This window comes from Rattus norvegicus, chromosome 2 (genome assembly GCF_036323735.1).
Source record: "Rattus norvegicus strain BN/NHsdMcwi chromosome 2, GRCr8, whole genome shotgun sequence".
In the NCBI taxonomy this organism is placed as follows: Eukaryota; Metazoa; Chordata; class Mammalia; order Rodentia; family Muridae; genus Rattus; species Rattus norvegicus.
In genome coordinates this window covers 141150544-141163114 of record NC_086020.1, presented here as the reverse complement: position 1 = coordinate 141163114, position 12571 = coordinate 141150544, and the positions used below count along the sequence as shown (strand labels likewise).

At 45.7% G+C, this 12571-nt stretch overlaps 2 protein-coding genes across 3 annotated transcripts in view; one reads left to right on the top strand and one right to left on the bottom strand.

Annotated features, from left to right (window-relative positions):
- The first annotated feature begins 717 nt into the window (after nucleotides 1-717).
- Nucleotides 718-4901, top strand: Rfxap (regulatory factor X-associated protein). The gene is made up of 3 exons (NM_001044263.1): nucleotides 718-1284; nucleotides 3035-3142; nucleotides 3938-4901. The coding sequence occupies exons 1-3, from the start codon at nucleotides 889-891 to the stop codon at nucleotides 4046-4048; spliced, it is 615 nt and encodes a 204-aa protein (NP_001037728.1). The 5' UTR covers nucleotides 718-888; the 3' UTR covers nucleotides 4049-4901.
- A 1736-nt stretch (nucleotides 4902-6637) lies between these two features.
- The window catches only part of Smad9 (SMAD family member 9), a 49810-nt gene continuing 43876 nt past the window's right edge, over nucleotides 6638-12571 (bottom strand). For both annotated transcript variants that reach the window (NM_138872.2, XM_063282646.1), the window contains exon 6: nucleotides 6638-10486. In NM_138872.2, coding sequence (NP_620227.2) covers nucleotides 10343-10486 — 144 coding nt within the window. In that variant the 3' untranslated portion in view covers nucleotides 6638-10342. The remainder of the gene's footprint in view (nucleotides 10487-12571) is intronic.

Below are 12571 nucleotides of genomic sequence, written 5' to 3'. Positions count from 1 at the left end.
CTAATGTGCAAATCCAAACTACAGTGTTATTCCATCCCAGATGAAACAGTTATTACCGTAAGATATCAAGCCCTGGTGGGGATACGGAGGAAAGGGACCTCTTGTACATTGCTAGTGTGAACGCCAACCTATGCACCCACTATGGAAGTCAGTGGGAAGCTTATGCGGGAAATAAAAACAGAACTGTCATGTAAGCCAACGATCCCATTGTTGGGAATGTCAGAAAAGGCATGCCTGGGTAAGAAAGCTAGCTGAAAGCATGTTCTCACCCGGCTTGACTGGGATGCATGAGTCAAATAAACCATTTCCTCCTTAAGTTGTTTCAAACTCCTCTCAGAAACCTTCCTAATTGACCCAGAGACATTGCAGAAGAGACGTGCTTTGAACCCTTTAGGGAGGGTGGGTTTAGGCAGAAAGTGCCTTCTGGCGGTGCCCAGGTCTCTTTGACAAGCTTCCTGAGTCTCCAGCTCTCCGAAATCGCTCGCCGGCGAGAAGACAGCTGCGCAGGCGCAATCGTTGCTGCTGTCTGTTGTTCCTCCCAGCCTGGAAGCTAGCGGGGTCCTTGGTCTGCCAGCGTTCAGCAATCGTTTGCGGAAAGCCGCGGCGCAGGCGCATTCGGTTCTGTCCTGCACCTGCTCAGCACCGCCCCCCAGCTCTGAAGCGCAGGCGCTCAGACCGCTGTTGCGCACGCGCAGTGCAGTGCGGGCTGCTCGGGTCCCCGGACGTACGGCGGATCGCTTGTGAAGTCCCGTTGTGTTTTTCAAGTGCTGACGGGCCGCGGTGGCGGACCCTGGCTCTGGCGGCATCACGGAGGCGCAAGCTGTGTCCGAGGGCTCCAGGCCGGGCACCACCAGTCCCCGGACGGCCCCTCCCGTGACGGTGCTGGTGATGCGACAGGACGAGGCCGCGGCGGACAGCGCTCTGAGGCCAGGTCTAGCGGGGAGCGAGGCGGCGGCGGACGCCGAGGATGAGGCGGGGGAGGACGACGCCGACCTCCTGGACACATCGGACCCGGCGGGCGGCGGCGAGAGTGCGGCCAGCCCCGAGGAGCTGGAGGACGAGGATGCCGAGGGTGGCGGCGCGGCGCGCAGACGAGGCTCGAAGACCTGCACCTACGAGGGCTGCCGCGAGACCACCAGCCAGGTGGCCAAGCAGCGTAAGCCCTGGATGTGTAAGAAGCACCGCAACAAGATGTACAAGGACAAGTACAAGAAGAAGAAGAGCGACCAGGCACAGGGCTCTGGTGGCCCCGCCGCGGCCAGCACAGGCAATGTCAAACTGGAGGTATGCTCCTCGGGCCCCGGGGCCAGGGGAGGTGGGTGCCACTCCACTGTACACACTCAGGGTCCCCCCGCAAGGGGCTGGGCTCATCCTCTCATTGCCATTGAGCAGACAGTGAGAGCCCCACCCGACACTGGCACTTTGGAGGTGATCTGCACCTCTTGTCAGTAAACCCTTCCCCTTCTCCACCCTGTGGCTTCCTACATACCCTATTTTTAGTTTTCTGTAACTTTTTGACCTTTGTTTTTTGTTGTTTTGGGGGGATTGTTTGTTTGTTTTTCTTAAACCCCGTGGCTCCGAAGAAAAGTTGGATTGGCAGTGGGGTAGTAACTCACAGAGCACTTTGGCGTTACTTGATCCAAGTCAAGCATGGGAAGATAGAAGCCAGTGTGCTTTGCAGTTGGGATTCTGCTGCTGGCTGTGTGGACTTAGGTCCGTTTTCATCTCGCTTAAATCGCCTCCCTCATCTTTTGGCCTTAAAATAAGGCCCAGTTAGTGTTTCTTCGGATTTATTTTGGCTAGATGGAAATTATAATTGGTGTGCATTTCAGCTCAAACCCAGCAAAGTCGGCCTAAATATTAGAGCTGTTTAAAAAACAAAACCAGATCCGTAAAAAGTAGGCAGCCTCCTTACCACAGAAGTTCCTTTTGAAGTTCAGACTGGATAACTATTGCTACGGTAAGTGTCTTTGAGTTTTGTGGTGCTAACATCCTACCTACACAGTGCAAGGCCTGGAGTTGTGAAGACACAGGGTTCTCTACAGTCAAGTCAACTCTAGCATTCCGTGTATTGTGTACGTAAAGGAAACAGTGCTATAAATAAGGATAACTGGGGAGAGTTAGAAGAAGAAATTGTCTTTGCTTTTGTGATATTTGAATTCTCTTTTAGAGTTTTTAATATTTTGAGACCTAAAACATGAATGTATGGAAACGTTTTTATAACAAAAGTTTGCTAAGCATCTCACGATAAAGGGGGGAAGAGGCTATTTTAATAAACTCAAAAACCAGTAGATAAAAGGGACAAGACCAATATAATAAAATAATAATATTAATAATTTCATATAGGCATGGCCTCATGATAAAGCATTTTAAGTACAGCCCATTCTTTTTCTTTGCATGGCAAGGTCCTAGGTTCAGCCCTTAGCCAGTCTCTCCTAGTTTTCTTTGTCAGAGCGTGGTTTTATTAGGGGCACAACGTTTCCCCTAACTTGAGCAACATTGTAATGGGATTCAGTCTCAGGGAAAGGTTGCTATTGCAGAACTTGCTATGTGCTCTGTAGCGGTGACCTCATAGCTGTGATCCCTGGCCCCTTCCATCCAGCTTACTCTGAAAGCTGTTTGCTTCTGTAAGCAATATTTTACTGCCACTCTCTTCTTGTGGGTATGAATCCAGTACCTCATTAGCAGTAGATTGCCTCTGAGTAATTTATTTTGTCCCAAAGTGAGCAGAAGTGTGGACAAAGATTGTTCTGTCTGAGGAGATTTCGGTGTCACTTGTCATTCTTCAGGGAACAGCCCTCGGGGAACTAACTTCCCCTCTGCCCAGTAGCTTCAATTTGAGACTTTAAAAGCCTGCAGGGAGGAGGAGTTTACTGAGAATTAACTGCCAGCACCTGTGACTTACCCAGAGGCTTTTCTAAAGTTCCACAGACACTGAACAAAAAGGACAAAGATAAGAGAGATGCTCATTTCACTGAAATACCTGCAGTTGTGGATTACAATACTGTACTAACCGTTCTGTCATTGATCCCAGGAAAGCACAGAAAACATACTCTCCATTGTCAAACAGAGAACGGGATCTTTTGGGGATCGCCCTGCAAGACCTACTCTATTAGAGCAAGTGTTAAATCAGAAAAGACTGGTAAGTGCAGATCCCTTTAGTGAAAACGGCTTGTTTTCAATGGGACTGTTTTTCCTTTTAAGACGTTAGAAGTAGTTGACTGGCCATCAGAACTGCACAGTGCCTTGTCACTGGACACGGTGACCTCCCCTCCCCTTCCAGGACTGCAGTGGAAGGAACACCTTTAGCCCTGTTTTCCTCACTGACTAACCTTTGATTGAGAAAGATGAGATTTTAAAACAGACTCTAAGTATATAGAGTAGTACTGTAAAGGCACTGAGATAGAATTACTAATATTTAATAAGAGTCTCTGATATACAACTGATGGAAATTACCAGAAGTCAATCAGGAAAGGGGCGGTTGTTTGATAAGATATTGGAATATTTCGAAAGTAATTTGAAGGAGAGACTTTAACTCATGATATACTTTCGACATAAGTTTTTGGTAGAATATTAGACTTTTTTTTTAGACATTTTTTAAGAAAATGAATTTAGATTTTTATCTCAAACTTCTACAGTGAGGTTTTATAATACTAAAGAATCACAAAGAAAAGATTTTAAACTTGACAATATAAAAATGTAGACAAAGGCAGTACTAATTTTAAACTGCTACATGACATAGGAAAAATATGCACATCAGGTATAACCGACTGTCAGCATGGTTGATGCTTTCTTATAGAAACATCCCAACACTTGAAAGAATCAGGCCAGGAGCACTGTGTTGAGTTCAAAGCCAGCCTGACTGTGGTGTGAGACCTGTTCTCAAACAAAAATGGATAATTCTATCAATAATCCTTTTCGATCTTTTCTCTTGAAGTCATTACTAAGAAGTCCAGAAGTTGTCCAGTTTTTACAGAAACAGCAGCAGCTACTCAATCAACAAGTTTTGGAGCAAAGACAGCAGCAGTTCCCAGGAGCTCCAGTGTGAGGGCTTACCAGGAAGTCTGCTGTGCTTTGCCTGACTGATGGATAGGTGTGCCTTTAGACCAAGACGATGCCCTGATAATCAGGCGTTGGTGGTGCACACCTGGAAGCCCTGAACTTGGAAAACTGAGCCAAGAGGATCCCAGATTCAAAGCCAGCCTGGGCTACATAGCAAGTTCCTTTCTCAAAAAAGAGAGAGAGAGAGAGAAGAAAACTATTTCCTGTTAAGTGTGCGTGTGCATTTGAGGATAATAAGTATTGAGTTTTTGCATTTCATTGTATCATATCACCCTGAGTCTAAGTCTCCTGTATGGTCTTTAATGTTTTTCTTCAGTTCTGCTCACTGAAGCTAAGGAGGCAGTTACTTCCTGTGGAAGTCATAAAGGTAATAGTAATATCACATCACCTGGTGCTGTGCTCCTCATCCGGACGCACTGGGAAGGAATGGATGTTGGGTTGTCGCAGTGACCTGGAGCTAGCTAGGCTGTAATGAAGGGCCGGGAATCCTTACTCAGCCCACCAAGGCCAGGGCAGGTTTGGTTTTCTTATAGTCATTCTTAACGTTCGTCATAAAGGAGATCCCGAAGGGAGAGCAACGCTCACGTATGACAAGGCCAAATGTGTCAGTGGATTGACCCCTAAGTTCTGAAGTGTAAGCGACGTTAAACTCAGAGGGCTATGGGCGCAGTTCAGCCTTGCTGCGCCCCCCTAGCCTGTGCGAGGCCCTCTGCCTGCCCACCCTCACCACCATATAAACAAATGCAGGGAAGAGAGTGACGGTCTTCATTGTGTTGTTCGTGTGTCTGAAAAAGACCTTTGCCAAAATTATCCATTAAAGGGCAGCTGTTAAACTTTGAGTTGTCTGCTGTACTCGTTTCTTTAGTTCCACACTGGCTATAGAAGAATCTGCTCACTGGTACTGTACGTAGAGTACTGGGAGCCCTGTTGTCTCCAGGCCTGCCTGCCTGACCACTCTGCAGCCTATGAGCCACACATGTCCCTGCTTGGCTACAACTTAAACGTATCCCATTATGTTTGTAGTGACAGTGTCTTGTTGCAGTATCAAAATGTTGGAACTTTGGTAGCAGAATAGCCCAGCTTCAGATGAAGAGCAAGTAAGAGTGTGAGTGTGAATGAAAGGGGGTGGGGACTAGAGCTGTGTGTTAAGAGCTTCGAGATGGCTTCAGTGCTTGTTACTGCTTTCGACATGCGACTAGCTTCTTCCATCATTAGGTTTTTATTTACCTATCTCTTAATTAGGATTGATTAACTGACATGACACTTGTTTTGGCCAGTATAGAGCAGAAGAAATAATGGTGTGCCAGCCTTGAAACAAGCCAGTTACGTAGTCATAAGCCTAGCCCAACCTGGGGATAATCTCCTGTGCACGGCGTAGAAGCGTCACCTGTCAGTAAAATGCTGTCAGCCTGCTAACTTAGGAAATAGGGAGGTGGAAGTTCCAGGAGGGAGAGAGGATTCTGGGATAAGAGTCGAGAGTGGGAGATTTCCCCACAACCCAACTCTCAGAAAATGGCCACATGAAACTGAGGAGAGGTAGCCAACCACATGGCAGGACTTAGAATATTCTAACAGTGTAGGTTACAAGCTAGTCGGGGGACAAGCCCTAGCTTACGGCCTCAACATTCATAATTAAGTCTCACACTCATTATTTTGTGAACTTGGGTGCGGGTGGAAAAGCCTGCAGTTACTTGATAAATATTAGGTAAATCAGATACATGGTCTGATCTCTTGTACCACCTGGTAGCCAGACACATGTGCGACTGTGACACGAACTATATCCCCTGGGAGAGAAGTCTGACGCCGACCTAGTCCAGCTAAGCCTTGCTTAGCTGTACAACACCACCCTGTAGATCTGTCTGTTGGAAAGCAGCTACTGAACTTAGCTGAAGGCCAGAGTTGAGGTGCTCCAGTCAGTATCATAGTACAGCAAGTAACTAGTCTACTTAGTAAAGTTACTTTCACCGGATGGCAACTCAATCAGAGCAGATGGCAAAGGCCATACAGAGTGAGCTCCCACCCCGAGGGAGTAGATGTGATTATGGAGGGGCAGGATGCTGGAGGCTTCAAGAAAAGGGAAGTGACCCTGCACCCACTGTCTAGCAAAAGAAAATGTATTTTCCTCCAGCGCCTCCAGAATTACCATGCCAGCTCCTTGATCAGGACAGGGAGACTAATTTCAGACTTATAGCTTCTGTAACCACACTAATGGTACTTTTTTTTTTTTAAACAGCAGCAAGGTAGGAGAGCTCAGCTCATCAGATTGCACATACAGCATGCCTAGAGATGCTGCTTTTTGTTTTGTCTTCTGGTAGAATATTAGCTTGTATACCAAGCCACTAGACCACAAGCTGAAATACTTGTAACTGTGAGAGGATGGATCACTCAGGCTACAAGGCATCCCCCAGTATTCCAGAACACTGATAGTAAGGCATGTAGACTCTGCCCCTTACCAAGGCTTTCTGAACCCCACCCAACCTGTAGCTGTAAGCCTCCAATCTGTGGAACAGTTTGGGGCAGAGGAAACAAAACAGCAGCATGTGATCACTTCACAGTCATTCGCAACTTCACAAGCTTCTCTTAGAAAATGTTTTAATCAGTTAAACATATTTCATGGCATATGAAAATAAATGATTTTTAGTGACAGTTTCCCTCTGTATCCAGGGGTTTTAAGCATCACATGCTAACCATCTTAATACAGACATGCTCCTTGATGAGCTGCTACGGTAAGGTGCTCAAATGACAATGTGTATTAAATTCACTCTTTAATAACAATAACATCACCATAAAGGGTTTGAGCTGTGCGGTCTGGTGCTAAGCTGCGGAGGAGTAGTTAAACATCTCTAAAAATTCTGCAAAGTATCATTAAAATTACACACATAATGCCAAATAGTCCACAATGCCTTTTTTTTATAGTGCCACCAAAGCTTTTTTACAGCATGAAGAATTCTTAAAAATCCCATGTCTAAGTAGAACAGCTTATGATTAAGCATCTTAAGGAGCCACAGATCAGATACAAGTATTTCCTAGAGTTCGGAAGAAAAATAAGCCCAAAGGTGTTTCACTGTCTACCACAAACTACCAGATGACGGTGTTTGTCATTTCCAGGACGGGAGGCCAGGCTGCTGGGCATCAAAGCACTCCCAGTAGTCTGCTTATTTTCATTTGAACTTAGCTGTCACATATGTGACAGTCACCTACCCTTGCACAGTGCAGCTCTTGACTCCTAGCAGGTAAGTTGATGTGGAATGCACGGTATATTTTACTTATTATATATACACAAAATATCTGGACCATTCGGAGTTAAGCTGGAGCTTCAAGTCCAGCAAGCAGTGTTTATAAGATGTTTTCACTACCCTCTTCTTTCTGTTGTCCTGGGAATAACCCCATCCTCAGAAAACAATGAAAAGAGTATTCTAAATGCTAGAGAGTTTGCTGCGTTTGCTGACTACACAACACCGAAGCATGTGTTCAAAAAGGTGGTGTCTTCTTAGTCCTGAAGCAGGTGGCATCATTTAGCTGAAACAAACTGACCATGTCTTATTTGTTAAGACTCACAAATACCTACTTGTACACAGTGATAAGCATTCTGGGTCTTGTGGGCAGGCCAAACTGATACAGTTCTCCACTGCCCAGGGCAACAGGAGGCACATTTGCAGTGTAAAGGCCTGGCTACCCACTTTTCCTGTTACCCTGTAAAACAACACATGCAGCATAGTTTTGCTTGTCAGTTTCATGGGGTGATTGCCACATGGTCACTCAGAGGAGTTAAAGTCAAAGGATTACATTTATGATATTTTTGATCTCTTAGCCGCCAAGGGGGAAACTCATTAAAATGTGACTATGTTATAGAGCATAGGACTTACATCCCTTTGATGCTAAATTCTCTGATAATATACATATGAACCTATGTTGTGATTCCTTTCTCAAAGAACTCAGACACATTTCAGTATTTTCTCTGATTTCTTAACACTGCCAGGAAAGCCAAGTAATTTATTTGGTTTTTTAGTTTTGTTTTTAAGCTTCTTTTTTTGTTTTGCTTTGCTTTGCTTTGAGACAGGGTCTCAAGGTATAGCCCTGGCTGTCCTGTAACTCCTTATGTAGACCAGGTCAGCCCTGAATTCTCAGGGATCCATCTGTTTCTCTTCCCTGCTGAGATTAAAGTCAGGCTCCACCATACCTGGAAGCTTCTACTTCTGAATAGTTCCATAAAGCTACACATTGCCAGAGATATTTGGCCACTTGTTAGAAATCTGGGACAAACACTTTGCGTCCTTGGATGGGTACTCGGAGATCTGTCATATGCATGGCTTTTCCAAGGAAGAGGCCAGGAGAAATACCAGAAAAATAGGGGTTCCAGGAGGTGGAGTGACTAGGGATGAAAGTAGTTATGCAAAGACAAATTACCTAATTGTTCTGAAGCGATGTGAAATTCCAATATAATAATAATTAAGAACTTGGTTACATTATTTTTCAAGCCCAAGAAAGTTCACATGTGTGGGTTTTTAAAGTCCTATGTTGTCCTATTTGTCTATGCAAATGTTAGATATAGGGCGTTGGGGAGTTGGGGGCTACTACCGCTAATGTACATTTGATTCCACAGCACCTGACATCGTACCCAGTACACACAAAGGCACAAGACAGACTGTATGAATTAACATGCTTGGGTATTATACAATCTAAGTGGTAGTTTGAGACGAAATGTGTGTTTTCTGACATAATATGTATATATAAGAATGGTAGGTTTTATAGATAGAGTGGGCATTGTGTGTGACTTGTGATCATCATCTCTATCTTAAAATACAGTTGTATGGGGAACAAACAGTGTGTATACATCGATGCTAGGCAGAGTGGATTGAACGAAGGCATCTCGGACAGTGGACGCTCTACCCTGGAAACCATGAATGCCATCCTAAATAATGTGCTTCTCAAAGGGCCCGAAGTAAACTTAGAAGCAGTGGGGTGATTAACAAGTGCATGTACCCTGAAGTCTGGAGGATGTTTCCCTTTATCGTCCAACAAAGGAAATAACAAGCGTTAATGCATGCATGCTAAATATGCATGTGTGTGTAAATGTACATATATGTTTATATGTATATATGTGTATATATACATAAGGTGTTTTTAAAAATGCTTTATTATTCACTACCACTGTTTCCTCAAAAAATTGTAGGGCATATGAAACATTCCTACCTCACCTGGGAGGCTCTATCCAGGTATTTCATAGCTTTAGAAGAGGCTGCCACAGATGTAACCAGCTAATAACTTAATCAACTCAGGTACTGGATTGAGAAATACATGTACACGACCCAGTGATGCCTCTAGCTCTCCCCCATGGCTTTGCTGTCGTTTAAATCATCTGTAATCACTTAGTGTTTGTCACCAGGAGAGAAGATGAGGCAAAGGATGCCCCACCTAGTAGTGTAGGTCGCCATGCGACTTCGCTCCCAGTCTTCCATCTGCAGCTTCACCTCAGCACAGGGTTCGCCGTGTACACAGGGCAGACAGCCATCTGCAAGGTCAGACAGGAGGAGCTGGAAGGTGGGAAGCTGACGCCCAGAGTGGAAGCAGGAGCCCCTGTGCTCCTGGGCCTGAATTCTGGGCTAGCCCTGGCCTGGGGACCAAGGCTCATCTCGGGCTGTCTTCCCTCATGAGCCTTGGTTTTGTTTGCTTGCTGCTTGCTTGCTGGATGTTTCAGCAGTGGTAGATGGAGGCAGCCTGACTCCAGGCTTCACAGTTTCCCCCTTTCCAATCACAGTTTAAATCCGGTTAACTGTACCTGACATCAGCGCAGTACGCGGCCACGCACAGTTCAGCTGCAGAGAGAAGGTTTCTGGGGCCTCTCTCGCAGGTCCTTGAACAAGCTTGGTCTCCTTTCTTGCCATTCACATTGCAAGTGAGGTCTTTTTGCAATCATGTGGGTTTGACTGGTTTTGCTCTAGTGCTCGTGTATTTTCCTATGTAAGCAGCTCTGTGTTTTCCTTCTGGGGCACAACCTTCTGCAGAGTGACGAGCTGACCCAGTGGGCTTCACATGCCGCTTGCCCTCTCACAAAAGACTTGGCTTCTAATCAGACACCGGTCTGGAAAACGTGCTTCTTCAACCACACAGCACTAGCCTCAGGTTAAGTAGGTAGCACAGAACCAATGGGGATAGAAATGGGAATCGTGTGCATCGTACGTGTTTACATCTGCGTCCAGGGTCTTGTACTAGCTGCGAGTTGCAGTGGTAGAAGCCCCTGCCTTCGTCTATTCTGTGGAAATGCAGCTGAGCACATGACTTAAGACACTGAAGAAATAGGGTTGTGTGGGGAGCCCATCTGAGTTAGCACCTTGTCCAACCACTGCAGTGGTCCATGAAGATGAATCTCAATCCAGCAGGGGGTGCTTGTGACATCCTGGCGATGATACTCGGCTCCCCAGCCCTGCAAAGGAAGAAAAGAGCCCAGACTGAAGTGTATCTTTCTGCCAGATGCCTCCAGGCAGAGCGCCGGGAATGCAGGGTCCCAGGCTTCCTGTGGGAGGGGACAGATGCCTCAGAGTGGCCCAGGCCAGACAGAGTGGTTGCCGTTAGCCCATTTACACCTAGACACGCACTTATAGGTGGCACTTATAGGTGTCTCGGGGCTCTGCACCCCACATGGGAGGGGCTGGCGTGGCATCTCCCCGCCACTAGGAAAGAGGCTCAACCTCATGTCCTACTCTTCCTGTAGAAGCCTGTGTCTGCACAAAACTACTACTCACTAAAACCAGAGATTGCAAAGTTGCAAAGACCAGTAACTCCTGATTCTGAGAGTGCAATGTCAGAGCTTAGAGCTGTCTCAGGGTCCCTCAGAAACTTCCCACTTACCCCATTGGTAAGAGTTACTAAAATGACAGATACATGATAGATGGATGATAGATATTGATTGATAGATGATTGATATTGATACGTGGATAGTAGTAGATAGATAATAAATAGATAAATGATTGATAGACAATAGAAATATAAGGATAGTAGATAGATGGTAGGTGATAAACAATAGACAAATATTGATTGATAGATGATAGCTATAGATACATAGATGGTAGATAGATGACAAGTAGATAGAAAATAGATGATATAGACAGATGATAGATCAATAGGTAGATGATAGCTCAATAGATAGATCAATAGATAATAGATCGATAGATGATAGATCAATAAGATGATAGCTCAATAGATAGATGATATAGATATATAAATGGTGGATGTCTATTATTTCTAATATGCTATCCACCAATGGAAAGTTATTTAAGCATTAAGGGGGAATTTCAGACTCTTTATTATTGATAATCATGATTCTCCAGAGTTGTCTAAAAACTTTAGGACAGTGGCTGGAGAGACGCCTCTGTGGTTAGAGCACTGGCTACTCTTTTAGAGAACCAGTGTTTGCTTCCCAATACCTACATGGCAGCTCACAACCATCTGTAAGTCCACTTCCAGGGGATCCAGAGCCTTCTTTCTGGCCCCAGAGGGCAACAGAGCTCAGTGCACAGACAGACATGCTTGCAGACACATGCACACACCATTATCCAGCACAACCACTCTGCCTGGCCACTCCTGCCCACACCCTCCGTGTGCTTGCAGTAGCTCCTGGCAGTCACCTATGCCCTGGGTCTCCTTCCTTTCTGATCCCAGAAACCGAGACAGGGGCCTCTAACCCTCTGATTTTCAACTTAACTGTGTCACCATCAAAATTTACCCCAGAGCTGCAAAACGGAACCACAAAACCCAATGAAATCTTTCAACATTTAAGGTAGACCATATTCATAGCTTGCACACAGCCAAGACAGACATGCCTGAACTAAACCTGAAAGTATCGGAGACATAAAGTTTCAACTACACCCACTTGTACAGCAACAGATTGTCTTTCTACACAGCTCCTCTCTGATGCATTCATGGGCCTTCCCTCTGGCTTTCGTGGTGGCTACTTTTCTCTGGCCAGCTCAGTTCTAGCATAGCCCCCTGTGCTTAAACTCAAGCCTGTAGTCTCATCCAGACACAAGGAGCTACATACCATCCAAGTAAGGACCACTTCCAACTGACATCTGCAGCCCTGGCCACTCTCTCCAAACAGACTCTTGAGTCTCTGCCACATTGCAAATATGATTGACAGCTGCTGTGACTTACACGGAACCTTGCACACCACACCCACCTGCATCCCTTCCATCCTGCTGGACCGCAATCCGAGTCACTTCTAGCTCTCCTCCTTCTCCTCCACTTCAAACCTGCATTCTGATTGGGAGTCCTCCACCTCGCCCAGCTCTCCCGGTGCTCTCATTGTCCCACTGTTTTATTTTATATGTCTGGGTGTGTTTGCATATTTACCTAATACATGCACTATGTGTGCAGTGCCTGTAGAAAGCCAGAAGAGAGAGTGGGGTTGGGGATTTAGCTCAGTGGTAGAGCGCTTGCCTAGCAAGTGCAAGGCCCTGGGTTCGGTCCCCAGCTCTGAAAAAAAAAAAAAGAAAGCCAGAAGAGGGCGCCA

Coding starts and splice junctions, on each gene's coding strand:
- Rfxap (NM_001044263.1), top strand. CDS start 889: ATGCGACAGGACGAGGCCGCGGCGGACAGCGCTCTGAGGCCAGGTCTA. Junction 1,285..3,034: donor CAGGCAATGTCAAACTGGAG/GTATGCTCCTCG, acceptor CATTGATCCCAG/GAAAGCACAGAAAACATACT. Junction 3,143..3,937: donor TGTTAAATCAGAAAAGACTG/GTAAGTGCAGAT, acceptor TTTCTCTTGAAG/TCATTACTAAGAAGTCCAGA.